At 50.8% G+C, this 27,309-nt stretch overlaps 2 protein-coding genes across 2 annotated transcripts in view; one reads left to right on the top strand and one right to left on the bottom strand.

The window, feature by feature from the left end:
• The window catches only part of SHROOM3 (shroom family member 3), a 110,256-nt gene extending 97,858 nt beyond the window's left edge, over positions 1–12,398 (top strand). Inside the window, exons 6-11 of the mRNA XM_059470332.1 lie at positions 1,441–1,517; positions 4,405–5,289; positions 6,261–6,755; positions 7,490–7,640; positions 10,654–10,926; positions 11,418–12,398. Of these exons, the coding sequence (XP_059326315.1) occupies positions 1,441–1,517; positions 4,405–5,289; positions 6,261–6,755; positions 7,490–7,640; positions 10,654–10,926; positions 11,418–11,777 (2,241 nt within the window). The 3' untranslated portion in view covers positions 11,778–12,398. The remainder of the gene's footprint in view (positions 1–1,440; positions 1,518–4,404; positions 5,290–6,260; positions 6,756–7,489; positions 7,641–10,653; positions 10,927–11,417) is intronic.
• A 6,965-nt stretch (positions 12,399–19,363) lies between these two features.
• LOC132072509 (16 kDa beta-galactoside-binding lectin) lies at positions 19,364–22,033 on the bottom strand. The gene is made up of 4 exons (XM_059470873.1): positions 21,944–22,033; positions 20,300–20,379; positions 20,029–20,200; positions 19,364–19,575 (listed from the first exon to the last, which is right to left on the bottom strand). Exons 1-4 carry the CDS (start codon positions 21,950–21,952, stop codon positions 19,432–19,434), a joined length of 405 nt encoding a protein of 134 aa, XP_059326856.1. The 5' UTR covers positions 21,953–22,033; the 3' UTR covers positions 19,364–19,431.
• Between the last annotated feature and the right edge of the window lie 5,276 nt (positions 22,034–27,309).

Raw genomic sequence — 27,309 nt, 5'->3', positions numbered from 1 at the left:
TAGGAAACTGCAAACTGGTCGAGCCACATGGATTTGCAGCAGTGCTGGGTTTGCTGCCCCATCTCTATTTCCATGCCAGGCTCGATTCATCATGGAGAGAGGCAGCAAACAACCAAAATGTGGACAGGCTCCTAGCCCCAAATAAGCTGAGTGTTTGGAGAGGCTCACATGCTTACAGGGCAGTGGAGACCCAGGAAATCTCTTTCTACTCCTGCACTCACTCCTGGCCCAGAGCAGATTATCCAGGAGCAACAAAATGGTCCTGAGTCAAGTGACAAGAGAGGAGGCTCTGGGCAGCATCTCACAAATGGCCCAAACCAGGGTGGGGGGATGAAGCTGCCCCCCCAAACTCATTGTGTGCTTCATTCTACACATCCTCCCTCAGCAGCCCTCAGCTCCCATGCCACATCTTTAAATAGAGTGAATTAAAAAAGCATCTTGTGAATATCAGGTGACCAGAATGCACTTCCAGAACCGCCCCTGTCTCATGCCACCATCAGTATTTTTCCACCCCAGCCAGGCACCAGCCCCATCTGTGCCATTTTGTCACACTTGATGATCAGAGCAGCAGGAAAACCAGACATCCAGAAAGAGAAAAATCACCAAAGTGTACTTTGCAGTGACAGGTTGGATGACAAGCAGCCCCAATTCATTTTGCCTTGCCTAACTCTTATCAGGCGGGAGGTACAGGACAGTTCTTGAGATCTTCATTTTCCCCTCCTGGTTAATTTTTAGTTGTTCATACACTCAGCTGCCAAACCAGAGGTTCTGCCTCTTGGACGCCAAGTTGAGGAAGAGGGTGAAGAACATTGCAGACCTGAACACAGGGTCCTAAATCAGGCAATGAAGAGGGAAGAGCCCTTAGGGCTGTTTCCCAGAGGGATTTAGCTGTAACCACCTGTGGAACAAGGATTAGTCCCATAGGCAGCCAAGCACTTGTGAAAATCCTGGTCTTAAATCCTAACTTGACTTCCAGTGTATATATTCCAGTATATACACCAATCCATAGGGTCTGTTTGAAAGGGAAGTATATGTTGAAGTGCTTTCTTCATTAGGTTTGTTTTTATCCATCTCCAATGCAAACCCACAGCTATAAACATGGGGTAGAAAGCCAAACCAACAGAATGAGGTTTTTTTTAGTTATTTATTAGATTTCTTTTGGCCTTTTCAGATATTTTTGTGGGAAATGTTTATTTCCAGTTTAGCAGCAGACCTCTCTGCCTCACTCACTGTTCGTTTTTCAGGGCCTTGTGTACAGTGCTTAATATTCCTTTCAGGTTGCATACAAATCACATTGCACTATCACTGCAGGAATTTGTTTGGAGCTAGGCAGGAGTGGATGGCCATGGGGAATGACTTGCTCTCAGGCTTTGGAAGGCATTCTCATCCATGTTTTGGTGTTTTGTTTTGCTTGCTGCTGGTGCTGTGTTGGTGCCCCAGGAGCTGCTGAGGAGGGAGAGCAGCGAGTTCGGCGCCATGGTGAAGGATCCCTGCTACGTGCTCAGCGCAGGAGCCAGGTGGGTGTGTGTCCCTGTCCCCTGTGTCCCTGCACGGCCAGTTCTGGCCATCCCCCTGCCTGCCAGCAGCAGTTGTCTAGAGCTCAGACCCGCACAAACATGTTCCAGGTGTGCTGTGCCCAGCAGACTGAGGAGGAGTTGCTACAAGCTTTTTCTTCCACCACGGACATTAATTTACTATCAAGTCCTCTTTGTGTCATTGTGAGCATGTTTGTGCAGCAAATTCCCACTTTTGTAACTTCAGAGTGTGTTTGGTCTGCTGTTGAAACTCACAGTGTATGATAGCATTAACTGAAGGATCCTAAAGGAAACAGTACCTCCATGTCCCACTCTGGGTCGTTTTATCCACCAGGGATGCTGCCTCCCCAAAAGCAAGGGACTAAACCCAGGATATTTCCTTAATCATGCTCAACTGGGAGATGGCCTTTGGGCTGCTTCCGTTCATCCAGGCAGGATGTTGTACTCAGCAACAGGGGAGAGAGAAATGTTTTTAAAAATAGAAGAGCATAAGCACAAAACTCAATGTCTTAGGGCTTATGTAAGTCTCCACGTAGCCCCTGATTGTTTTGAAGTTAATGAGAACTGAAGTTGGTCGTGCTGTATTTACATTTAAATAATAAATAGATGTTTGCCCTAAGCCCTGAGTGCCCAAACAGCTAACTCCCATTACAGTAAAAGCCATCAAGAGGGAATAAAAGCATTGTTCACAAAGGAGCTCTGTTCCTCACAAACTTGCAGTAAATGCCAGCCCTCTCTGTGGTCACAGTGGGAGTTAACGCTGCTGTGTCCAAAGGTTTCTTCATGCAGCTCTGGGTCAGGGAGTGACAGCTAGAAGCAGAGGAAGGTTCCTACTCTGGCTGATCCTACTTCTGGCCATTTTTGCCCCTAAGAACACATAAATGTTGTTTTAAAAGGACTCAATCTGCCTTCAGGCACATCCTTGTAGGATTATTTAAAACACACTTGTTTACTTTGATTCGGAATAACTTTTTCCATGTTTTTTCCAAAGAGAACAATGCAGCTGTTTCAGTTCCTCCTGCCCCCCTTCTCTCCTAGAGATGGCATTTCATCCTGCTGCTCAATCACTGCTTGTGCCTTCCTTCTATTTTTTATTTTCCTTTCCCCAACCTATTTTCCAAGTAATGGGATGGAACACCCAGACTGAAAACAAGTTTACTGGGGCACGAAATGCAGGTTTCTCATTTTCATGCTTCACTGCACAAAGATTATTTGTTATCAACAGTTTTATGATGTTTGTGCAGCATAGGCATCCCACGTGCTCCACAAGCACATTTCTCCTGGGAGATGGGAGGTTGCTTTCCCTTCTTGCTTGGAATTGGACTTCCCAAAGGATAGAACAAAAGGACAGGAGAGGTGTTTTCCATGCATGGAGCCTTCAGGGAGGCAAGGCAGGCAGCAGGAATTACATTTCTATGTTTTCGTGGGACACAGCTGCTCCATGTGCTGCAGAGGAGATGGGACCATCCTTACCACCTCTCCTGCTGGAGAGGAAAACAGTCAGATGGTTAAGTGAGGAAAACCTTGGTCAGCAATCACTTGGCCCAGCCACACGTGCTGTTCCTCTGTTCCCCAGGTGTCACAGGCCATTGGGAACTGCTCCACCAGATTTAGAATGCACAGTTGCTTCCACAGTGGGAGAGATCTCTAAATTAGAGAATCACCATCTGGCATTCCCAACAAACACTGAGCATCTGAACAGAATACACACTGCTACTGTCCAGGAACCACAGACAATACCAAGAGCAGCCTGTCTGGGAAGTTTCCCCACCCCCCAGGCACAGGCTGCCAAATTCTGTTCTCAGTCACACCAGAATAAAGCCAGAACGACCCATGTCTTTGACAGAGTTGTTCTTAATTAGTACCAGTACATCTGAGAACAAATTTGGGGCCCAAGTCTCCAGCATGACAGATTGGCAGGATTATTTGACAGTGCATCTCAAGAACAGAAAATGCACTGGCAGTAGAGCTTCGTTGTGTTTTAGTGTTTATGATATGGCCTCGTGGTTCCAGGCCACCTTCTCTTGCCTCTGCCAGTGCCATTATTACTGCTCATTTTGTTTTCCAGCTAAACACCCAGACAGGCAAATAGGTTTGGCTCTGGATTCCAAGCAGAAACCTCAGTCCAAAGGCCAGATGCTGTTTCTCAGGCTCACATGACCTGGAACCTAAAAGACCTGGAAGGAATAATTCAATCTGCTGGCTTTGCAGCCTTAACATCCACTTGCAGTTGGAATGTGCTGGCTTTGGTGTTTGTCACACCTGCCTGTCTGAGGGAGCTCTTCCTTCTAACAGGATTCCAAGGCTGCAAGAGCTTTTTTCAATTTTCTCTATAGTCAAAATAGTGCATTTTTTGGCCTTTCTTCATTCTTGGAGACGGTTGAATCATTTTAATGGCGCCTTTCCAAAAGGAGCAGATAACATTATGAGAATATTTGGCTCATAGAGCTGAAATTCTTAAACTTTCAAGCAATTGAGAATGGAATTTGGTGGTAGATAATGTCAAATAGTCTATCTTACAACAATTGCTACTCACTCCATGTGTAATAAACAAAATTGAAAGCACAGCAGGAATGGAAGCCAGCCATTAGGTTCTCCTAATAGTTTTTCCATTGAGTTGCTGCTGTGGTGCATGCTATGTGTGTGATGTAGCACATACTGACAATGATGGGAGATGGTGAGAGGGAGTAGATCTGGCTCAGGATTTCATTTCCAGTTTCAAAGCTCAGCTGTACCTCACCTAGACCAGCAGGCAGTGATGATGGCCTCTGGTAGTGTTGGTAACTTGCCCATTAAGGAGGTGCACAGTAAATTTTCCTGCTCGTTGATGAGTTATTAATCTTACCATGGTCTGTCTCTTGGTATTCAGGTCTTTCAGCAAGAAAGAAAGAAGCCACTCAGAGAAAATGGCATTCACCAGTTACTGTCCCCATCCCCTCCGCAGCACAGAGCTTGTCGCCGGGCCTACTACGCTGGTTGAGAGTCACAAGCTCTCAGAACTTTCCAGGCCAGATAGCAGGACTTCTGCATTTTTCCCAGCCCCAATAGAGGCAAGGAGTCACTATCCTGAGCAAAAGCAAGGCTTTAAACCCTTGTTCCTTAACCTTACTCCTTCTGGGCCTGGCCACTCTTCCCCTAATACACCCGGCCAGGCTCCCGCAGACTTGCAGAGCACAGGTGACAGCCAGGCTCCGAGACAGCACCATGCCAAACGAGAGACTGCTCCCCCTGAGGGCAGCGGGAGCACTCAGGCACAGCCTCTGGATGCTGCCCAGGACAGATCCCCCAAGACTGCCATGGAGGAGATGATGTGGAGGAGGAAAGCGGGGCTGCTGCACAGGTCCCTCCCGCCCAAAGCAGCATGGGCTCATTCGGCCAAAGACAGCGGCTACACCAGGGCCGTGGTGTCTCCTCCAGCGGCTGGGCCCAAGCCCTCCCAGAGGTGGCAGTCCCTGCCCACACAGAGCAGCACTTCTTCCGACCCAGAGAGCCCTTCTCCCCAGGCCGTGACCCAGCTCCGCATCTCGGAGTCAGGGCTGCAGCTCACGCCCCCGCCGCCGCTGCAGGACGAGGAGGACGACGAGGTGTTTGTCGCGCCCTTCTCCCCGCCGCCGCCATCCCGTCCTCTTCCCGAGCTCCGCTCTTGCACTTCTGCCAACGGCACGGAGGAATTGCCACCTCCTGCCCCTCCTGCTGAGGGGAACGGGGCAGCTGGAGACAAATCCCCCTGGCTCCCAGAGGAGGCCGGTGTGAGGTAAGGGTGGGCTGGAGCGTGGCGGCTCGGGCGGTGCTGGGCCATATACAGTAAGGTATGCGGGGCTGGGACAGATGGGCTCGTCCCCGGGGCCGTGGGACCCGCAGCTGCTGGCCGGGCTGGGAGCTTGCACCATGTCAGGGGACAGGGAGTGACAGACTCACTGCTGGTCCACCAGCAGGTGCACTGACAGGTGCTCCCCAAAACCCCCAGGACAGGAGATTATGGGGGAACACTCCTGGGCTGGTTCTCCCGCAGATTTCAGTGTGGCTGCTTCTGACTCGCTCCAGCACAGAGCTGGAATGGCTGCTGGCTCCTTCCAGTTACTTGGTTTTGAGAGACAGCTGTGAAAATCCATGATGGGTTTCTCCAAACAGTTAGTATTTCCCAGAATATATTTTGGACCTGGCACAAAATAATGCTGTCATGAAGCGGTGACCGTCTGCCAAGAATGACAATGCAAATATGTCACAGTCAGACCTTGTATAGGGAAATTCTCCTGAAGGACAGGACTTTGGGCGAGGTGCCCAGGAGGTTTAACTCTGCACAGCTTCCCTCACTCCCAGGGAGCTGCTCTGATATCCATCTGGGAAGAATTTGACCAGGGCTGTAATAGTGACTGGCCTTGCAACATAGCAAGGACAAATGGGGTAGAGGCTGCTCAGGATGGCACTCCCAGGTGGGGACGTGCAATGTCCCCAGCCTGCCAGTGGAAAACAAAAATGACTTGGTGTTCACTAGTTCTTTCTGTGCTGGAAGGACAATCCAGCAGTGCCCAGGTTGAAGGGACAAAACAATTCTGGTGCCAGTGGCTTTACACTGTGGACCCTCCATATTGGAGTGAGAAGCGAGACACAAAAACAAGTGAGAGAGAAGGAAAACTCACTCCTTGTAGGCTTTTACTGTGTGGTACAATGGGAGTCTCTGGGTGGTAGGTTTCTCTTCATCTCACAGAATGTTTCTGTCCATAGCAGCTTCAAAAGCTTTCCCAAAGCCCTGGCTGAGAGGGAGACCACAGGGTTGGGCACCAGCACCATTGAAAATAACTGGTCAACCCCATTAAAGAGGACTGGCTCTCCAACTGCTGTGGATCAGCAGCACCAGTCCCCTGCTTCTCCTGAAGGGCCTCAGAGCACTGACAGACAGCCCATAACTCAGCCTGAAGGTAACTCCAGAGAGCCAGCATTGGAAAATGCCAGCCTGGACTCTGAGATAACCAGCACAGCACCCCCAATGAAGGCAAAGAACAAGACCCCAGAGGATATTAAGTCAGAGGCTCTAGCAAAAGAAATTGTCCATAAAGACAAGTCTCTGGCTGATATCCTGGATCCAGATTCCAAAATGAAAACTACCATGGACTTGATGGAAGGGATTTTCCCCGGTGGAAGCAGCGTGCTGAAGGAGAACAGCATGAAGAGGAAGATGTGGCAGACACAGGCCAGCAGGACGGCGGTGGCGGGTGACACGTAAGCACCACTGGGCAGAACTCCCTGCTCCCTTGCTTCTGAAATTTGGCCTGTGCCAAATTTTTCTGCATGTCTGTAGGTGCGAGTGAGTTGTGCAGTTCAGAGGTGTGAGGCCTGGCAGGGCATTTCCAAGCAGCCTTTCCCATGAGCTGGGCTCTGAGCTCACCTCTCTGAGCTGTGTAGAGAACGATGCTGAGCTTGGGAACAGAACAGGAAATGAAACGTCCCAGGAGATAGAACTGGGTTTTGCTATCTGAACCTTAGTAATCTGAAGCAGTTCAGTCCAAAGCAAAGGAACAGAGATAGTGAAGTAAAATCAGGATGAAAATAATGGCAGGCACAGAGATAACAAGAGGCCAAATTCTGGAAGGAGGGTTGAGGGGAGCTGCTTGTTACAAGATCAGCCCAAGTCGCCCAGTGTGGGTTTTTTAAGACAGAGACTTCCAGGTGGCAGCTGGAGAACTGTCCAGAAGTCAGGTGTACTGCATGAAGCCAGGTAAGGGCAGTCTGGCCACCTTCAGCAAGGTAAATCCTGTGCAGTGCTGTGTCCAATCACCTTTAAACCCCTGGCTGTGCTCTGCATCAGGGACCCCCTGATGGCAGGAATCTGCCTTGTCCTGGTGGGTAATCACCTTGGAAGGTACCAGAGAGGGAGTCCTGGAAAACCATGGGTCTAAACACCGGGAAAAGTCAGGCTCAGACTGAACTCTTGCTTTTTCTTCACTCTGGTGTAGGAGAGAGGAAAGGGAAGCTCCTGTCACCCTGGTCACCTGTCCTGCTTACTACAGCGTTTCAGCACCCAAAGCAGAACTGCTGAATAAAATCAAGGACTTGCCAGAAGAAGTAGGTGAGGAAGAAGAGCTGCTGGACATCAATGAGAAAAAGGTAAATTCAGCACACAGTACTGGTTGCTGCTCACATTCCCGAAATAATAATAAGCTCTGAAGTGCATTTCTATTTGATGTCAGCTTTTGGCAGCACCCAAAATTGCGTGGGAGCGGTTAGGCCACCCGTGAAGCTTCGTTAGAGTGACCCAAATTGTATAAGAGAGTTAATCTGAATTACTCACTGCAGATTGAGTACCAATCTTGCACCACCCTGAGGCGGGCCCGATCATACCAAATGCTGAGTGTACAGACTGTCAGGAGCTGTCCCTGTTCAGCAGCAAGGAAGGAAGAGAGAGAAGTGAAGCAAGTTGTGTGAGGCCAGCATGAGATGGAAACAAAAACAGAGTCCAGCAAGTGACTGCACTGAGTGCAGGAGATTTTTTTCCCCAGGACTTTCCTCTTTGGTGAAGTCAGTTTACCCATTTCACCTGCTGTCTGCACTCACTGCATCCAAAGAAACGTGGTTACTCTTTTTCCCGCAGACTATTGTTTCTCTGCCTCACTGAAAGCCAGGTGCACCTCAGTGGCTCAGTCAGCACAACCTTCCTGTGATGGCTTGGAAGGACAGAGAACAGGCAGGAGGGAAGGACACATTTTGCTCTCTTACTGAGCCTACATTTCACTGTGGAATGGCCCCCTGCTCTTGCTGCAGGCTTCCATGCTCTGCTTCCAGGGCATTTGAAGGGCCTTCTCATTTGCCCCGTGGTTGTCTCACATTAGTTACCTGGTAATTACAGGTATGCTGCTTAGTTCCCACATCCTAGGGGCCACAGGCTGGTGTTTGTGACCTGTCTGTGCCTCTCCTACACACCTCCTACTTTCCTGTCAAAAGCTGCCATGCCTGCCTCTAAGTCTAAACCATCCCACGCTGCAATGGAGAGTAGCACAGCCCAGATTTCATTTTCTGTTCACCACCTTTTCTTTCTGTGGAACTGCACAGATTCTGGGTCACAAATACACAGGTGGGTCACTGATCAAAAGCATTTGCCCAGGGCCTTTGCCTGCTGCTTTCATCATGTGGCCCAAAGCACTGGTTGTAGCACACCCAGCTCCAAAGGCAGCCCCTGCCACATCCATAGCATTCCTTGGACTCCCTTCCAAATCTGCCTGCTCATACCAAGGTGAGAGGTGCAGAACAAGAGAAGGGTGCTGCACCATGAGCCTGCCATGGAGGGCAAGTCCCAGCTTCAGAGGTTCCATTTGCATGGAAAGCCAGGAGGAGATGGGAGTGCTTAGGCCCAGGCAGCATATTCTGGCCCCTTTGCTCATGGTCTGTGTGCAGGAAAACTTGCACAGCCTTACCTGAGGAGGGGCTCCTGAGGGCAGCACCTGTGGGAAATCTTCTGGATAAACCAAGCACATTTCTACTGTAAGTGGAAAGAAGCTCTGTTGGCTGGTATTTGGGATTGCAGGAGAGTCACTGATTAATGAACACAAACCTAAGTCACAGCCCCTCCAGCTCCCAGGCCTTCAGAACAGAGGTACCTGACTCTCAGGAGCCCCATAGCCTGCTGCTGCAGTTGGAGGGCAGATCTCCTGGAACAGGGAGGAGCAGCTGCCGGTTCCCAGCAGCTCCATCCACCTGAAAACTTGCTGAAGTTAGTGCCAGACTTTGAGACCACCCCATGGAGTCCTGCCACAGAGACTTCCTCACCTAACTGTAACCCTGGACATGCATCCTTCCTGTTGCTCCTCAGGATTTGGTACAGCAATCAACTGCTGAGGATCTTTCTTTGGAAGGGGGCTTTACAACCACAGGCCCTGGGAAGGGCAAGGGCTGAGTTTTGTCTCTGGGTACTTCTGAGGGAAGAATGCCCATGAAGGAGTTTTGGTTGGCCCTTAGGAAGTGGAATTTAGTATTACCTTTCCTCCCTCTCCCCTGAGCTACCCTGCTAGCAGTGGAGGTCATTCCAGGCAGTGGATGTTTGTTTCAGGGAATATTAGTGGCCTTTTGCTCAGCCTTTGCATGTGTGTGGCAGCGGAGGGCGGGCTGTGGTGCAGGCACAGAGCAGCGCACGTCCAAGTGTTCCATCTAGTGGTGCCTGGCCATACAGAGCCATGTGCTCCCTGCTGCCAGAGCAGCTGGGAACCCCACTGCCAGCCCACCCCAGTGACCCCAGCCTCACCAGTGTTTGGAAATCCTGCCTCCTGCCTGCAATGACACTCAGTTGTGATGGAAAGAGGACTCGGAGAGAATCTTTTTAGACCACCTTGTGACTGACTTGTTCCACGCTGTGGTGTTTGCGTGCAGAGCAGATGAACACACAGGTGTTTTGTGCCTCAGCAGTGCAGGGACTGGAGACATTGAGAATCCCCACCCGTTATATGGAGAGCTGCTGCTGCTTGCTGTGCTCTGAGTTCCAAGTAAACAGAAGCAGGAATTGCAAGCCCTAGGCCAGAGACTTGCTTCTGCAAGTGTCTTTCCACTAAACCCTAACAGAAATTGGGATCTCCAGCACATGTGCAGCACTGCTGTTCCTGGAGTAACCAAACCCCGGGGGCCTCCTTTTATTTGGCAGGGAATAAGTGTCAGTGTTTCTGCAAAATGGGTGTGTTCTCTGTGTTCAGACACTGAGTAAATCCAGAGCATCTTTGGTGTGAAGGCTTCCTCGATGCCTCTGTGTGTGAGGCACTTGTTTGGAGCACTTAAAGGCATTTCAGGCTGGGTATGAGGAGCACATCAGAGACGTGGCTGCAGCTCTTTTCACTCAGAGATTTTACAGAACATTTATCTGTAGGTAGCTGGGTATCAGAATACAGTACACCAAATCAGAGATCTCTTTTATAAATGTTCATGGAACAAATACATCATCATGCAACCTGATGAGCTGCTTGGGTTATTTCCAAGGTGGGGAATTTCAGTATTTTCTCTGTTTCCTCCCTTCTTTGTCAGCTGTTGCTGACCTGACCCTGCTCCTCAGGACCTGCAGCCATATCCTCTTGTTGTCATCACCCATATGAGCAGGGTGATGCTGGTAACAAACAATGTGGCAATGCTTCCCCTCCAACAGGCTGAGCTCATCGGGAGCTTGACCCACAAACTAGAAATCCTGAAGGAAGCCAAGGAGGGCCTGCTCGAGGACATTAAGATGAATAATGCTCTCGGGGAGGAGGTGGAACTGTTGATCAGCACGCTGTGCAAACCCAACGAGTTTGACAAGTACAAGATGTTCATTGGCGATCTGGATAAGGTGGTGAACCTCCTGCTCTCCCTCTCGGGACGCCTGGCCCGCGTGGAGAACGTCCTGAGCAGCCTGGGGGACAACGCCAACAGCGAGGAGCGGGTAGGTATGGGCACAGCCCCGGCCTGCCCGGGCCTGGGGCAGCAGCCACCGCCGCCACCACGGCGTTACAGCGACCTCCAGGGGCTGCCAGGAGGGCAGCACGGGGCTCTCCCTAGGAGTCTTAATCCCCCTGTGTATAAATGGCTGGGATCCTGCAGCCCTTGTCTGGATGCAGAGCAGCTGTGTTGGGCACAGCCACATTTTAACATTTTTGGAGCGGCTTTGAAACCAGATTTTCCTGGTAGTTGTCGCTTTCAGGCGAGGTTTCCTGACTTTATTGCAGCACTTTCTGCCTCCCATTGGCAAGGATGTTCAGAGTCCAGTACAGTGGGGGTCACGCTCACTCCGTGATGAGGAATTCATCCTCCTCTCCCAGGCTTTTAACTGTGCTCTGGGAGCTCTGCAGCCATCTGCAGAGGGGGTTTTGGGAGGCAGGAAGGGCTCAGGGGGTGTGGTGCTGCTGGTACTGAAGGGCTCTCTCTGGTGTGCAGAGTTCCCTGAACGAGAAGCGGAAGCTGCTGGCTGGCCAGCACGAAGACGCCCGGGAGCTCAAGGAAAACCTCGACCGTCGGGAACGGCTGGTCTTGGACATCCTGGGCAACTACCTCTCTGAGGAGCAGCTCCAGGACTACCAGCACTTTGTCAAGATGAAGTCTGCGCTCCTCATAGAGCAGCGGGAGCTTGACGACAAAATCAAACTGGGCCAGGAGCAGCTCAAGTGCCTGATGGAAAGTCTCCCCATGGACTTCACACCCAGGGATGCAGCAGCAGCAGCTGCCCTGGCTGCAGCACTTGCTACCTCCTCCAGGGCCGGTGGTAAAACACCTCCAGCAGCCTCTTCCTCGCTCTAACCTGGCCCAGGTGGAGCTGGGGTGCAGCCCTGCCCGAGTCCCTTTAGTCCCTTACTTGGCAGGTGGTCCTCTTCAAAGGCCATGGATGGAGACAGGTCTAAACCAAGATTTTAATGAAGGAAAAAAGAATAGCAATAATAGAGGTTTTATTTTCCTTTCCTTCCACCTCTACTTCCTGGAAACTTAAATCATTGTGGAGGGAAATCTCCTCCTGCCCGAGATGAGGAAGAATCTCACAGGAACTAAACACATGACCTTTAATAAAAAACATGACCTCCTCTCTTCCCTCCCTTTTCTGCCTACCTGACACCTCATTAAATAATGAAGGATCTAAGAATGAAGCCTTAAAAATAAAACCAACCCATTTTACTGAACATTATTGATATTTATATTTTTTAAAGAACAAGACCGAATGTGTAAGTTTTTGTACATACTCTAATCAGTTACTTGATTCTACTTTGTTCTGTATGTAGAAAAGACATTTAATTTTGTATTTTGTGAAGACCTTAACAAAAAGAGGGAACCCCAAAGATAGTCATGCAGTAGCTTGAAACATCTCATCGTGGTTTTGTTGCTGTTGTTGTGATTGTTTTTTAATATAATAAAGGGCTACCAGAAGCAGCTTCACCCTGTTTCAACGCATGCTAAAGATACCATTAAGTGGCCTTACAAAGGAGATTTTGGCCACAAAAATAACAATTTTTTCCTCTTCTTGATCCTGTGATCCTCTGAGTCTGGAGTTCAAACTTCTTTTATGGCAAGCTACATGTCAGGAGTCCAAGCTAGCACTTGGCAAGGAAGCAAGGAATTCCCTGCAGGAATGTGGGGGAAATTCTGTCTTTATTTTGAATACTCATAGCTGTGGCCTGTGTTTCTGTTAAAGCCTGAAAGATTTCCCTGAGGTGTGACAGGGATCTCTGCTGATGTGATTTATAGGCCCTGCTTTGAGCAGAGTTTCAGGGAAACAGCGGGGGGAGCTGTTTCAATCCAATCAACGCATTTCATTTGCCCTAAAAAAAACCCTACCCACTGCTGCAGTTTAATTTATTAGATTTAAAAGCACTTTAAATCCAGATTACTTTTTTTTTTTCAGCCACCCTTCCATCTTATACTTAACAAAACAACTCACAAAGACATGGTAGATCTGGGAGGTGTTTGTGTGTTTTCCATTTAGCAAGTTCTTTCCTGAAAAATACAAGTCCTGGACTTTGTCCCCAGGTCAGGAAGAGGCTACATCCAAACAGGATCTGCCTGTTTGCTCCAGGAACCCACATGGCTTCAGGGGGAGCACCTCCAGCAAGTTTGGGGTGGACAAGGCAAGTCCTGTGTGTGTTCCCACAGTACAGAGAAACATCAGCTAATGAGGCAAGTGATAGTCACTGATATTTTTATAACAGCTTATATTTTCAAGTGAGAAATGAGTTAAAGCCACAATTTTTGTTCTAAGTGCATAAAAACTCTTTGCACAGTTTTGTTCAAAAATCACCTTCCTAACTGCAAAGTTTACTGAGTTTTGTAGAAGTACACCTTGATATAAATTTAAAGGTACTTACACGTCAGGCAAGCCTGAAGATTTACTTCTCAGCCAAAAATATTTACTTATTTTACTTCTGGCAAAAAGTGGAGTGTGTTTATTGCTCTTTATGCCACCTTGCTTTTCTCTTGTGGCTATGAAACTAGAGGATAAAGGAAACACAGAGTTTTCTGGACTGATTTTGTGGGACAGGAATACCAGGGATAAAATTTTACACTTACTGTCCAGTCCTGGTAAATTTACCGACACAAATCTGCATTTTGGGTCTGGCTACATGAGATTTTTAATAGTGAACCTGTATTGAAGTGGCTGCAGTGAGGAAAGCCAGTACACTAGATACAGTGAGCACAATCTGCTGTGCTACTCCTTCCCCAAAATGCACCTCAGGGAAGGGGTTCTCAGCAGCCTGGCAATTTTTGCTAGAAATGAACTTTATAACAGAAACATCTGGTTTGGATATTGCTCTGGAATGCCTAACATCCCACCCTGCCCCAGGGATGACAGCCTGGCCTGTTTGCCAGCCTGGGGGGGCTCTGTTTGTAGGTAACAATGGGTGGGACTCCTTCCCAAGTCAGTCTGTGGTACCTGGGTCAAGCACCTTCTCCAGAGCTGTCTCCAGGTAAGTCATGGACTGCTCAAGGATTGTGTGACAGCTACCTTCAGCTGGCCACAGGCCCAGTGGGAAAGCAGGATCTCCCTTGGGTGACTTGAGGAAAACCCTGGTAAGGACAGAGCAGTTAGACTGCTACACATGGTGCCAGCTCCAAGTAAAATCTCCTTGTGCAAAACCAACACCGCTGTGTTAGATTTGCACATTAGTTAGGAACAGCCTCTCTCCTGGGTCAGCATCGCTGAAATTATCATCTCCGCTCAAAGCAGGCCAGCTCTTAGTGAGGCCTCACGTGCTTTTAGCAACATGCATGTGATAGAAGCCAGGAAAATCTACTCATCCAACTTCAAATTGGCCTTTTTTTAATCAGAGCCCTTGGGCGACTGGCGGTCACAAGGAATTCACATCAGATGCTCCCTTCAAGACTAAATCTAGTAAAGAGTGTTTACATACCAGGGTCTGTTGGTTGTAGGTTTACACACAAACTCTTTTGTGAAGGTTACCTATAAAACTGGTCCAACCCAGAGCACAACAGTTTATCCGTCATCTTTACAACTCAGCTGCTGTCCTGATTGTTTAGGCTGGTAATTAAGAAAGTAAAGCAGACTGGATAGCACTCCATACCCACTCCACATAAATCCTGTCCTTTGCAGAACAGGAAACAGAGAGCTTTTCATTGAAGAGTCCCTGCTTTAAATCAGTGTGAGGCACACCTAGAGACCCCATCCCAAGCTTCTCTGTGCCTCATTCACTCACCCTGCAAGGCAGTGTTTCCATAAGAACTGCTTATCCCTTTACACCCCTCAGAGGGGACGTGTCCTGACTGTGGCACAGTGTTACGGCTTGGCTGTGTTCCCACAGGAGTGCTGCTCGTGCCTTTGCGCACCAACCAAGTGTCCTGCAGCTCAGCTGTGTGAGGGGGTTTTGCTATCCCTGTGTGACTGAACAATCAGCCCTTGTGTTGTGCAACTGGCTGTGTGTCTGTGGCCAGCCTTTGTGCAGCTTGGTGTGCATCGGTGCCAAAACCCATTGCAAAAATCTGCTTTCTTCTTGCCCATTTCAAGATGTCGGGGAGATGGAGCCAGCCAGGCTCAGCACCCTCAGACAAGCTTGAGAGGGGGGTCAGTGTGGCTCTGCCTGCTTTGAGATCAGGAAAAAGGGCTTGTTTTCTCCTCAACCATATAGGGGACAGGGGACATGTGAGCCAGGCAGCTTTTTCCTCTGTGGTTTGCAGCCTGAGGCCATAGCCTTCTGCTAGGGCTGCACTGAGAATCAGCGGCACTTCAAGTGAGAAAATCCAGCCTTACTTGTTAAATTCTTCCTTTTAGCACTAAATGAACTTAGAGAACTGAAATGCAAAAGAAAAACAAAACCAAAAAAAAAAAAAAAAAAAAAAAAAAAACGAGGACATAATTCAGCTGGGGAGGATGAGAGCTGGTGAAAGCTTGATGGAGTATGGGGGAAACCACTCATGAGGTGCTTGTGGTTTTACTGAGGTAAAATAAAACTTTGATTAAACAGCAACAACAAAAATAATTTAAAAAAAATACACACAAACCACCAGCTTAGAAAGGATGAAATTGGAATATGAGCAGCTGTGAGGGGAAGAAGTTTAGGGAGAGAAAGGGGGCCCTGAGCAGAAGCTGCTCATGGCTCTTCCCACCAAATTTTTCAGCAGGAAATCTTTTCCCTCAGGGACCCCGGCCGCCATCTTAGGGGGCTGCTGAGGGGAGGGCACCCTGTCCGTGAGGGACTCTGGACCCCCAGGCCTCACCAACCTCACCTCCAAAAATCTCAAAAAACTTCCAAAAATGAGAGCAGGGCTCCCTGCCTGTCCCTCCTGCTGTGTTTTTATTGCCAACACCTGTGTGGCCATCAGGGCTAATGAGGGACAGCTGGGCTGGGGCCAGCCTGACAGGAGTCCAGTCTGAGGGAGTGCCGGACAATGGACATCTCAGCCTGAAGCCTGCTGAGAAAAGGTGAGTAAACTCTATTCTTTATGTATTTTTTCACTCTTCATGAGGCAGATTGGCAGCGTGCAGCTGCATTGGAGGTTTAAGGGGAAAAAAAATTGCTGTTTGTTGGAAAGCAGGAGCGTCAGGTGTTTGGTTTCTGAAGGGAGGGAACATGTTGGCCTGTGGGGATTGCAGGGCACCCACACCATGGGGGTCTCAGCTCCTGCCCACAGCCTGGACAGGACAGTACAGGGTCTGTACCCATCTGACCCCAAGGATATCCCACCCCAGCACCATCCAGGCACATGCCCAGACCTCCATTGCACACTGGGAAAGAGGAATGGTGTGGTTATGGTTGCCTGTGTGCTGCCCCAGAACAGTTGTGAGGTAACACAGCACAAGGTTTGGGGCTGACTTTGTGAAGTGAGTCCTGAAGTGCCCTTTGGTTTGTACATGTTGGAACTGGGGCTGAGGGAGTGGGAGGTGAGGGCACAAGGGAGGAGGAACAGGAGCCAGCTGGTGTTAGCCTCCTCATTTTGTACATGGGTTGTTGGTCCACTGCCTATGTATATTGTTCAGAAGAAATTGTCAGGAGACATTTTGGTTGTCAATTCCACGGGAAGTGACCCTGCTGGCTTCTCGTGCCTCACCGAGGGCTGCCCCTCACCTTCCTAGCACCCAGCTCCTGGGTGCCCAGTGTCCTCAGCCTGTCTTTTGAGGCTGTGACAATCAGTGCCACACGCAGGCTTGTGCAGCCACAGTCACTTGGATGGCCTATTTCTGTCGAGTGAAGTTAATGTGAACTGCTCAGGGAGAGGTTATTTTCTGAGAAGACAAAGCTGCTGGTCTGTCTTAGCCCTCACTGCTCTTCTAAGCTGTGCATGAGATTTTAATTCCTGTCCAATCTATTGCTTCCAAACTCACCTTCTTTTAGAACTGGTTATTTGTTCTCATCTTCCAAGGTGTGAGGTGAAAGCACCTCTCACTTAATCTGTGTTGATAAAATCATTTCGATTAGAAAAGACCCTTAAAGTCAAGTGCAGCTGTGAACCTAGCACCACTAAATCCACCACTCTGCCCCAAGTGCCACATCTCCACCTTTCCTAAGTACCTGCAGGCATGGTGACTCCACCACTTCCCCGGGCAGCCTGTTCCCCTGAAAAAAATTCTTCTCACACCCAACTCGGTGTCCATGTTATAAGACAGCCTCACAGCTGTTTTGTAGAGGGTTTTGAGGTCCCATTTTCCCTGGCCATGACGCTGTAAGGAAATAAAATGGTGAGTGCCCACTGTGCAGGATTTAAACTCAGCAAAGAAAGAAAATCTGCACCCTTTGGCCATGTTGTGGTGCTTTCTGCTCCTCTCCAGAGCAAGCAGGGCTCAGGGTTCTCCCAGAAATCTTGACATGAGTTCCCTGTGCTTCAGGAGAGCACACTTGGCAGGGACAAATGTCACTTTCCCATTGACTGTGACCCTCTCCTCTGCAGCAGGCCACAAGAGTTCTGGCTTTCCCCATGGCTCTAGCAGGAGACAAAGCCTGGACAGGAGCCAGCCAGGGCACTCTGCATTTACTGGTGTCCCTTAAAGGGGCAGGATTACTTATAGCTCCTGGACATGGGAGCAAAGACTCAAAGCAGCAGGAAATGCTGGCAAAGGGATGTTTCCTTCCTCCCCTTTCTCCTGTTTTGTGGTCTCCTGAGTGGTAACTGCCAGTGCTCAAAAGCAGGATAAAGTGAATTAATTCTTCTGGGAAGTCCAGGAGGGGGGTGGCCCCAGGAAGGCGCTGTTTGTGCCCTGAGCACCGCAGTCAGGAACACTTGTGGCTAACCTAGCTGGCAATCAGGGCTGCCAGCTTAAGGAAAAAAATGGGATTATCTTTATTCTTGTCAGTTCTGAGGCACACAGACCTCACCTGACCAGGAACAGAGACACTCAGCTCTAAGCTCTCCTGTGCCACTGCTACATCAGGGCTGTTGTACCTTCTCAGTGTCACACACCTGACTGGACTTACCTTCAGCCAGGTTATGTGACAGAGGGAGAAGCAAGGCAAAAAGTGCTCTCTCTTCCCCAGCTCCCCACCCCAAATACCCTGCAAAACACAGAAATCCCCAGCCTTACCTGACAGGGCAAAGCACCAGCAGGACTTGTCTTCAGCCTTCCCTAACAAACACACCCAAGCCTCTAAACACGCAGCTTCCTGTGCCATAAATGATGCAGCAGATGCAGGGCAGGAATGAATCCCTCCATTATCTGCACCCTCTCCCCTGGGGGTGCCCAGCTCCAAGCAGCTGCTGCAGTGCAGGGAGGACAGTGCTGCTGGCATGAAGGCAGCCTGTCAGCCTGCCCACAAAGAGCCTGGGATGGCTCAAATGCTCCACAGAGGGCCATGGCCCTGCCCAGGCTGGCTCAGCTGTTGGTGGAGCAGCTGTGCCTGGCTTAGCCAGCAGGGATCACATTCCAGCACGGAGCAGCCTTTGGCTAAGGCAGCCTCACCTGCACAGGCTGTTGCTGACTGAGCCCCACTGGCAGCACAGTCACACAACCACCGAGCCAACCTGCCCAGGCTCCCCATTCCACACAGCGTGCAGCACTTCCTTACTTTCCATGGGTCCTCCAATGCCACAGCAGTCCCAGCTCCAGCCCTGGCTTGGGTCAGCAGGCTGTGGGGAAACAGCAGCAGCAAACACATTCCAAGGCATTGCACGAGTACAGAGGTTCTAAGCAGAAGAGACTCTTTACCAAGCTTTTTTCCTTCTTTGTCTGCCTAACTGCAGTTAGTTGTGTTCACTGCACTGAGGATTAAATGCCCCTGGTAACTCTGTTGGATACAGCCCTGTAGCAGGGAAATGTTCCAGACACTGACCCACAGGCTGCCACAGGGTTTGTCACCCATACTTGACGTGTTGCTCAGCCCCTGACTGTGCCTGATTGTCTGTCTCTGGCAGTGTCCACACCTCAAGTCATGAGCACCAGGGACAGCCTGGATTCCCTCAAGTCAGTCCTAAGCTTTCTGCCAGGCTTCACCTTTCATTCCACATCTTGTTCCCAGCCTGCCTACTGTTCACTGCTCCTCAGGTACACCAGTGCCAGCCTGCAATGCACACAACTGGGAAAGCAAAGCTCTTGGCAAGAGCACAAGCCATGCCCCGAGTTCCCTGTCAGTCCCCCATCCCCAGCAGGGAGCATCCCTTCGTGGTCAGGGATGGCACTGTGAACAGCCAACACTCACTTGTTCCTGGCTAGGACTCATCCTACACTGGAGGAACCAGAGAGGGACCACACAGTGGAGCCAGCAGGGTGAACGGAGCAACTCCTGCTAAGGCAGCTTCGCTCAGTCAGGCTTTGCCAGGCTCGTGTCTAGCTCAGTAACAGCTGCAAGGCTGCAGTGTAAGGAGGAAAATGGCTGGATACACATCCCCTCCCTGCCCACCCCCCTGCAGCACACACAGGAGCAAGCAGATTAGAGCAGGGAAGAGCAGAGGAAGCAGCCATTGCAAGTTTTGGTTTATTTCACTACACAGGGGGCAGAAAACAAAACAAACCAAGCTATAGCTGTTAGCTGAACTTAATGGCTTTGACTTTGAAGTCACCCTCCACAGCCAGGTATTCAATTTTCTCCATGCCCAGCCGATTTGGGAACTTGAACTCTGCCTCGGGCAGCTTCACCGTGGCCTCAGCTTCATCGAAGGAGATGCATATCTGTAGAGAGCCATGAGAGAGAAGGAAGGAAGGGAGGGAGGAATGAAGCTGACATATCACAGCTCCCAGGCCTTGCTCACTCCCACTGCCTCCCGTCTGGGCGCAGGAGAGGTGAGGTGCTGCTGCTGCCAAGGCCGTGCTCAGCAGCTCAGCCCCCTCCCTGCCAGCAGAGGCATAGAAGGGAGGGAGCTTCTGCAGCCGTGGGATGAGACAGACCCAGTCTGAGCTCAGTGCTGTTGCTGCTCTGAGGGGCACAGCTCAGCCCAGAGTGGGGCACCGAGCAGCTGGGCTTGACTTGGGCAGTGCAGCTCTAGACAATTCCTTGGCTCTTCCCCTGGGGCTCGTTCCCCTTTCCATGCTGCTCCTTCTGCCCCACACAGGCACAGGGCAGCATAAAAAGCTGTGCCCTTGGCCACTCGGTGCCTGGGCCCAGTGCAGCCCCTGGGGCCTCACCTCAATCTTGTCACCATGCTGGAAGGGGAAGTCAGCCTTCCTGTCCTCCTCCCCCCACACGCCATCCTCCTTGGAATTGCACACGATGGTGTTGACATCCCCGTGGCAGTCAAAGCGAGGGTTGAAATGCAGCATGAGGGTGCTGCTGTCCTTCCCCACGTTCACAGCAAACCTGGGCAAACAGAGCTAGTGCAGAAGGTGCCAGTGCTGGCAGGCTGAACACAGCAGGAGCTCTGGCTTCCCCCATCAATCCATTCACCACCTCACTCACCCTTTGGCATCAGACTGGATCTTCCCTTTGACCTTGATGCACTCACCAGGCTCAACATCCAGCTGAGTAACAACCAGTCCCTGCAGGGCCAAACCACAGGAGTTAGTCTATCCCAAGGCAAGGCTTCCAGTCCTGCTTGGGCCAGCAGCTCTGGCACACCCAAAGATGAGTTTTGTGCTAGGGGAAGGGCTGAGTCAGGCCTCTGCCTGTCCCAGCAGCCACGGGGGTCTCCCGCTCCCCTAAGCAGCATAAGGTGACAAGGAGGTGGGGTGGGGTGGCCCTGGCTGGATGCCAGGTACCCACTAGAGCCGCTGTCACAACTGCACAGGCGGAGAAAATACAACAAAAAGCCCATGAGTTAAAACAGAGACAGGGAGGGAGAGGTCACTCACTGATTACTGTCACAGGCAAAACAAAGTCAACTTGGGGAAAATAATTTAATTTATTACCGATGAAAATCAGAGCAGGATAATGAGAAGTAAAACAGGCTTTAAAAATGCCTTGCTGCCACTCCTTCCCGGGCTCTACCTCTTCCCCATCAGTGGCACAGGGAGGCAGGGAAGGGGGACGGTGTTTGTGCCCCTGCTCGAGGAGAGGAGTCTTCCCTTGCTCGGTGTGAATCGCTCCCACAGTGCTCCCCTCCAGTGAGTCCTCCCCGTGAGCTACAGCTCTTCACCACTGCTCCGACGTGGGTCCCTTTCCACGGGGTCCCAGCCTTCCTCGGCCATGCCCCTGCTGCAGCACAGCGCGCTCCCTGGGCTGCAAGTGCATTTCTGCCCGCCTGTTGACATCCATGGGCTGCAGAGGGGCAGCTGCCCCCCCACGGCCTTCACCACAGGCTGCAGGGTGTTATCACAGAGCCACTCCTGCCGTCCCTGATGGGCTCGGCCTTGGGTCCTGGAGCTCTGCCGACACGGGGGAGGCTCTGGCAGCTTCTCACAGCAGCCACCCCGGTAGCCCCCTCTGCTACCAAAGCCTGGTCACACAAGCCCTGTACTGAGCTACCTAACCGTGAGCAGGGGCAGGTAGGGAGGCAAAGTGCGAATCAGCTGGCTTGGGCGCTGCCCCCCAGCCCCCTGACGGCACCCTTGCCCTCATGCCTGCTCCCCGCTCTGCCCGCACACAGCCTGCCCAGCTCAGGGTTCCTCGAGTCCCTGCGCCCTTATTCCCACGGCACGAACTCTGCCTCCAGCCTCTGGAATGCGGCCGCTGCGCCCGGGGGGTCTTTCGAGGAAAGGAAAGCTGCGGGAGCAGGGGCGGGTTAGAGTACACTGCCAGCCTGCTTTCCTCTCCTGTTGCATTGAGTTAACCCACTCCTGCACCCAAAAGGCATTTTCCAGAAGAAAAATACACAGATTAAGGGAAAAAAGTATAAAGAGTCGGGAAACAGTAGAGTTGCAAACGGACCCAAACCTTTAGAGTACTTGAGAATAAAAACATTCCTCAGCTTCCCCACTTAGATAACATGCTAGAGAAGAGAAGAAGTACGGCTGGTCAGCCCTAACTGTTCTTCCCAAAGCCATACATCAGCTTTACATTTCCTTCTCTCCGCCCATCTCTAGCACCACCTCAAACCCCACAGGCAGCCCAGGCGAAATCCCAGTCCTGCTTGGCACAGCAGCCCGGCTCGCAGGCGGCACTCACTTTCTCCATGCTGCGGACACCGGCCCCGGCAGGCAGAGCAGCCCGAGCCCCTCTCCCGGCACGGAGTGACGCAGCGCCCTGCTCCGGCAGCTGATCCCGCGGGCAGGACCATCACATGCTCGGGGGGGACGAGCAGAGGGGGATTGATAATCGCAGCTGCTGGGCTGGGCCCCGAGCCTCGCAGCCATTGACAGGGGGCGGCGGGAGACCTCTGTCGATACTGTTCTTTGCGGGCAGCCTGTGTGTGATACTAAGAACTAGTGATTGCTTGCTTCTGCGTGATTCGTGCTGTAAGCTCTCCTAGCTGCTGTGCAGGATCCCAGGAGCCGGATCCCGGTGCTAGGAGCCAGGTGGCTGCTTTTTGTTCGGCGTTCCGTGTCTAAACTCAGGGCTGGGAGTCCCCGTGTTCCTGCTGCCAAGCGGCTGCCTCTGTGGATACAGGTGGATGCGCTCTCCCAGCCCAGCCTGGTGGGAGACATCGGGTACAAAGCCTCGCTGCTTGCAGTTAAATGAAAGCCGAGGGCTTGGTACAGCCCGTGTCAGCATTTCAGCAGCGCCTAAAAGGTTAAGGTTGGTGGTGTGGGGCTCTTAAGTAGATGTGAGAATTCATGCTGCGGCTTTTGAATAGTAGCACGATCTCGCTGGTTCCATTCCAGTTGCAGAAGGCTCCGGAGGGAAAAGAGAAATGCTTTGTTAGGGGAGGAAGAGGCCGGGCAGGGCTGTGTGCGGCCGGCAGGACCGGAGAGGAGGCTGGGCATTGCACGAGCACGACTGGCCCGAGGGGCTGTGCAGGGGCAGCGGCTGCAGTGCTTGGTGGGGTCCCTGGATCGGCTTGTACCTTTCCATGTGCTTTGGCAGGGTCCTCAGGACTCTGTGCCTCAGTTTCCCTGAGGCCTGATGTGACTCTAATGACACGCAGCTTCCCGATGCTGCCTGTAAACCCGCAGCGAGAGCTGCTCTATTAGCACAGGGTGCTGCTTGCTGGCTTGAGCCATGACCACTCTTGGGAGGGCTGCACTGGGCACCTCACAACGCAGAGCAGGAGATTGTGGCTGGGTGGAGGTGGGAAACACTCTGCCCTGCAGGAGGCTGCTGGAACTTCATTAGAGCTGGTACAGGAACAGCATCCTGCCCCAAATATCCCCCACACCCATTTCAGAACATTCCTGTGGCGTTTCAGCAAAGCTGAGCTGCCTTTTTACTAAAAAGTCACAAGCTCGAATTGCAGCCCTGTGAATGGGGTGCATAAAAGAGGACAGAATGCTGACTGAAAGTGCTGTGGTGAAAATCCTGCACATGCCCTCACCTCCAGCTAACTCCCTGGCGCACACAAGAGCCATCCAGAAGTCAGGAGTTAACTGTGGGAGCAGAGTTCACACAGGTAGCAAATGCCACTGAGAGCAAACCCCCTCCACAGAGAGTTTGGAGAAATCCCAACTAATTCCACCTTAAGTTAGCCCCATTCTCCAGCAGTGTTAGCCAGGATCACGTGTTAGAGACAGGCTTTAGGCCCTGCTCTCTGAACCTGAGTTACTGTTCCCCTGGTCGCTGGCACAGGGGAGGGATTGAGCAAATTCTGTTTGGTCAGTTGGGTTTGTGTATTTGTTTTCCTTTCAGCCCTGTGAAATCCCTGGAGACTTCTCTCCTCCTTTCAGTGCTGGGCGCTCTGTCTCCCAAAATGCACATTTCATGTGAGTTGCTCTTCTGGCCTGGTTTCCTCCTCTGACCCTTCAGACAGTGAATTACCTTTCTAATAACACCTGGAGACTGCTCTGTTTGTTTTCCTTGAGTGCTCTGCCCTGGCAGCCTGGTTGGTTTAGCAGCAAAGCCTTTGTCTTTAAAGCACTCCCTGTCGTGAGCCCTGTGATATCAGCAAGGTGTTTGTTATGGGGCTACAATGGTGAGTTGCCTCACTGTCCTGCATCTTTCTTGGGATTAAGTGGGAGAAAAACAGGGGACACAGTGGCCCTTCAGAGGGCAGGCTGCAAAGCAAGGCCACACTGACCAATCCCACCCATCAGGGAGGATCCTGATGGGAGGCAAAGCACACAGGGAGGGACTCAGGCCCCGTGCACCCACAGCAGGCAGGCAGAGGATTGGGGTGTGTTTCCAAGGCCTGGGGGAGAAGGGGAGAGGCAGTGCCCTGTGCAAGCCCCTCTCATTGCCCTGGTCCAGCAGGGGATGTTCTGAGAAGAAACCCTGGGCAGAAGAGCCCGAGTGAGCCCCACCTGGGTTGTTACAAGGGCCTGCAGTCAGTACAGGCCCTGAGAGAGAGTAGCAGGGCACACACAGTGCAAGTGTCCCCATTTCAGGCATCACAGCTCTCTGCCTGCTTTGGAAGAAGTGTTGCACCCATCTGGCAGCTCTGGCAGAAGCTGGGAGACAAGAATCATCTATCTCCTGCTCATCCAGAGGTGATGTAAGGAGGAATTTTTGGCTCTGGGGAAAATGAAGGCTGGCCTCCCGATGCTTGGCCATGCAGGCTTGCTTGTGGGTACAGTGTCCTGCCCAGCACCAGGTCTCCAGCCCAAACTCTTCATTCCCCTCTTGGTTTGCACAGGCTGAAGGCAGACACCTGGCCAGTCTGATTTCCTTGTAACTCCCTAGAAATGTCCCAGATTTGCTTCGGAAGCGAAGGGTGCAGCATGCTGAGTGTTCCTCTTTTTAATCTGATGTGAGATAATGTACACCCTAGCCATTGGCAAAGTCGTATCCCTGGCTAATCAGTGCTGTCATTAGCGATGGCTTTGCCCCGGTTTGGGAGGTCTGAGGGCACACCCTGCTGCTGGCTACCTCAGGGAGCAGGGTGTGACCCGGGGCCTGCTGGCTCCCCACCGCCCCTCCTGCTTTGTGGCGCACGGAGCCCACACACGCTGCCGGCTGCTGGTGGGACACGTCCCGAGGGGCTCAGGGCTGCAGCTGAGAGGGAGCCCCCAGCTGTTGCCGAAAGAGTAAGCAGAAGCTTTCTCCTCCTTGGGGGAAGGCATCCAGCCCCGGGGCCAGTACAGGAGTTCTGTGCATGCACCGCCCTGGGGGGGCACCACTGCTTCAGGCACTGCCCCTCAATCACTGACGCTCACCAATGCAAGGATTGTGCTGCTAAAATAATGACAAGAGAAACCCCTCACCCTTTCCTAGAGTGAGAGAAAGCTTACCGTTTGCTTTAAGCTTCATTTTCTTTGGGGAAGATTTGTTTTTGTCTCTGTGAGTTCATTCTCAATGCATCAGGCAAGGGCTGCATCTTTTTCTCACGCCGGCTTTAGGGAATATTTGTGTCAATACTGTCTGGATGGGATTCTGTTCTCAGCAATAGCCCCTGGTTACTCTTACAACCTAAATATTATTCTGTTACAGCATAACAGACATACACATTGCATTTCTATATACACTCCCAGGCTGTTTTGTCTCCCTTGGAATATCTGGGGACTTGAACTTAAGCAATCCTCTGCTCCTGCTGTTGAAGTGTCTGGTTCTCTGTTGCTACCACAGCCCATCAGTTTGTCTCATCTGAGAAGTTTCTGTCTTTTGGCTTGGGCAGTGATGACTCCCCTGAAGAGTTTAGTTGCACAGAGTTTCCCTGGCCCCTCTGCGGAGCTGGCTAAAACAATGCTCTCACTGCCACAGTATCTTCCAGCCCTGTGCTATCCTTGGGGGAAACTCTAGGGCTCGGCCGGATACCACAGAGGAGTGGAGCCAGACTCCCAGGAGGAGGCTTTAGCCTGCTCTCAGAAAAGAGAGTGACTCGAGGAGCCCCAGTGCAGTGTGGCAGGAGGGTGAGAGGCGCTCCAGAGCCTGCTGGCACTCAGGTTCCCCAGGCACTGCCTCAGAGGGAAGTTTGTGCCAGGAAGGCCCAGTCTGCCCTGGATACCAGCTGGGCTTGCGTGGCCACACCACAGGTTTTTATCCCTGAGGGCTTCCTGATTTCAGCTTTCCCTACATTCAAAAGGAGGCACCTCTATTCCAGGTTAATTATAAATTAAGTTAATTATAAAGAACTTCTTGCACTGTCACAAAGTGATGAAAGGAGTTTGCTGATTGTGTCACTGGAATTTAAAGTATGTCTCCTCATTTTATTTCCCTCACTAACATTGACCCAAGCTGATAATCTGTGTGTTTCTCTCATCTCTCAGTGGATTAGATTTAACTAGAGCAAATTGTTAACTACCCTGGAGAACTGGGCCTTTGTTTTGTTGGACTCACTTCACTTCGGCACCTCCCTCCTTCACCTTTTAAGTTTGAGGGTGGCAAACGCCTCGCTTCAAGAGTTTACTGCCTCCTCTGAAAGGAGCTGCTTGCATTTACTCCTCACTGGATGTCCCTGCTGTTATGAATAAGAAGCTTGACTAGGCCAATATTCAAGCAGCAATCAATTTATTAATTAATATGGTAAAATATGAGCAATACAGCGCTGCGTACAGTGGAGGAAGTTTTCCCTCCAACTGCACACCGACAATTGATGGTTACAGGTATTTATAGGGGTACTCATCAGTTTTTTTCAGCAGTTTCTATTTCCAATCTTTTACTCATCAGCAATTTTTATTCCAAATTATTACATGACAATTCCATACACTATTGTGATTTTAATTTCTCAGGATGGATCTCAAAGGAGTATCCCCAGGTGGTGACAGTCCAGTTTCCGAAAGAAGATGAATCACATCTGGTGGGGTCCAGCTCCCCAGATGTGTGTCCACCTTTTAATTGCAGAGACTGTAAATCTCATAACAGTGATGTCTAGCTTCCCTTTGGTCAAAACCATAAATCCTTGAGGTGATGTTCATCTTCCTGTCTCAAGCTGTTTTTCTCTGCTTCAATAAGGCGTGAGATAAGCATATTTCCTTTATATATATTCCAAAGCTATAGTTTCAAGGATACAAGTAATATTCTAAAATTATACTTCAAAAGATTATCATTGCAAAGCTTTCTATGGATTAAATGCAAGCAAAAAGCAACATCTTTAACACCTTAATTCCAATGCTCCTAAATCAACCAGGGTTAATTGCAAACAAAAGATAGGTTCAAAGGCCTTTTTCCATGCTTTATTCTCCTCAGTTATTATTAGAATTCACAGCTCTCCCATTGTCAGGGTCCCCACATTTTGCATTCACAAATACACACATCGCCTGTTTGTACCTGACACGAAACACAGCTTTGCATCTCACACTGCTACTCTGAAATTAAGAATCCAGGTCCATCTTTCCCTCCTCCTTGGGGGTCACCATAGCTCTTAGTCAGGCAGCTGTTGCAGTGGGAGCTCCATGCAGAACCCATGGATTAGTGACCCTTCAGGTGTTTTTCTCGAGGTCTCTCAACTCGGGCAGCACTAAGTACTCGTTTTCCTTAGCAGCACAGCTGTTTACTTTACATCT

The sequence above is a fragment of the Ammospiza nelsoni genome, chromosome 4 (genome assembly GCF_027579445.1).
Source record: "Ammospiza nelsoni isolate bAmmNel1 chromosome 4, bAmmNel1.pri, whole genome shotgun sequence".
Classification (NCBI taxonomy): domain Eukaryota; kingdom Metazoa; phylum Chordata; class Aves; order Passeriformes; family Passerellidae; genus Ammospiza; species Ammospiza nelsoni.
Note: the sequence above shows the minus strand (reverse complement) of the source record. Positions and strands in the feature narration are given on the sequence as shown.

What these genes read in the sequence shown, in the direction of transcription:
- LOC132072509 (XM_059470873.1), bottom strand. An exon ending in ATCCAGTCTGATGCCAAAGG is followed by an intron (nt 20,201 to 20,299) that starts GTGAGTGAGGTG and finishes CTGTTTGCCCAG; the next exon opens with GTTTGCTGTGAACGTGGGGA. An exon ending in AGCATGGTGACAAGATTGAG is followed by an intron (nt 19,576 to 20,028) that starts GTGAGGCCCCAG and finishes GGCTCTCTACAG; the next exon opens with ATATGCATCTCCTTCGATGA.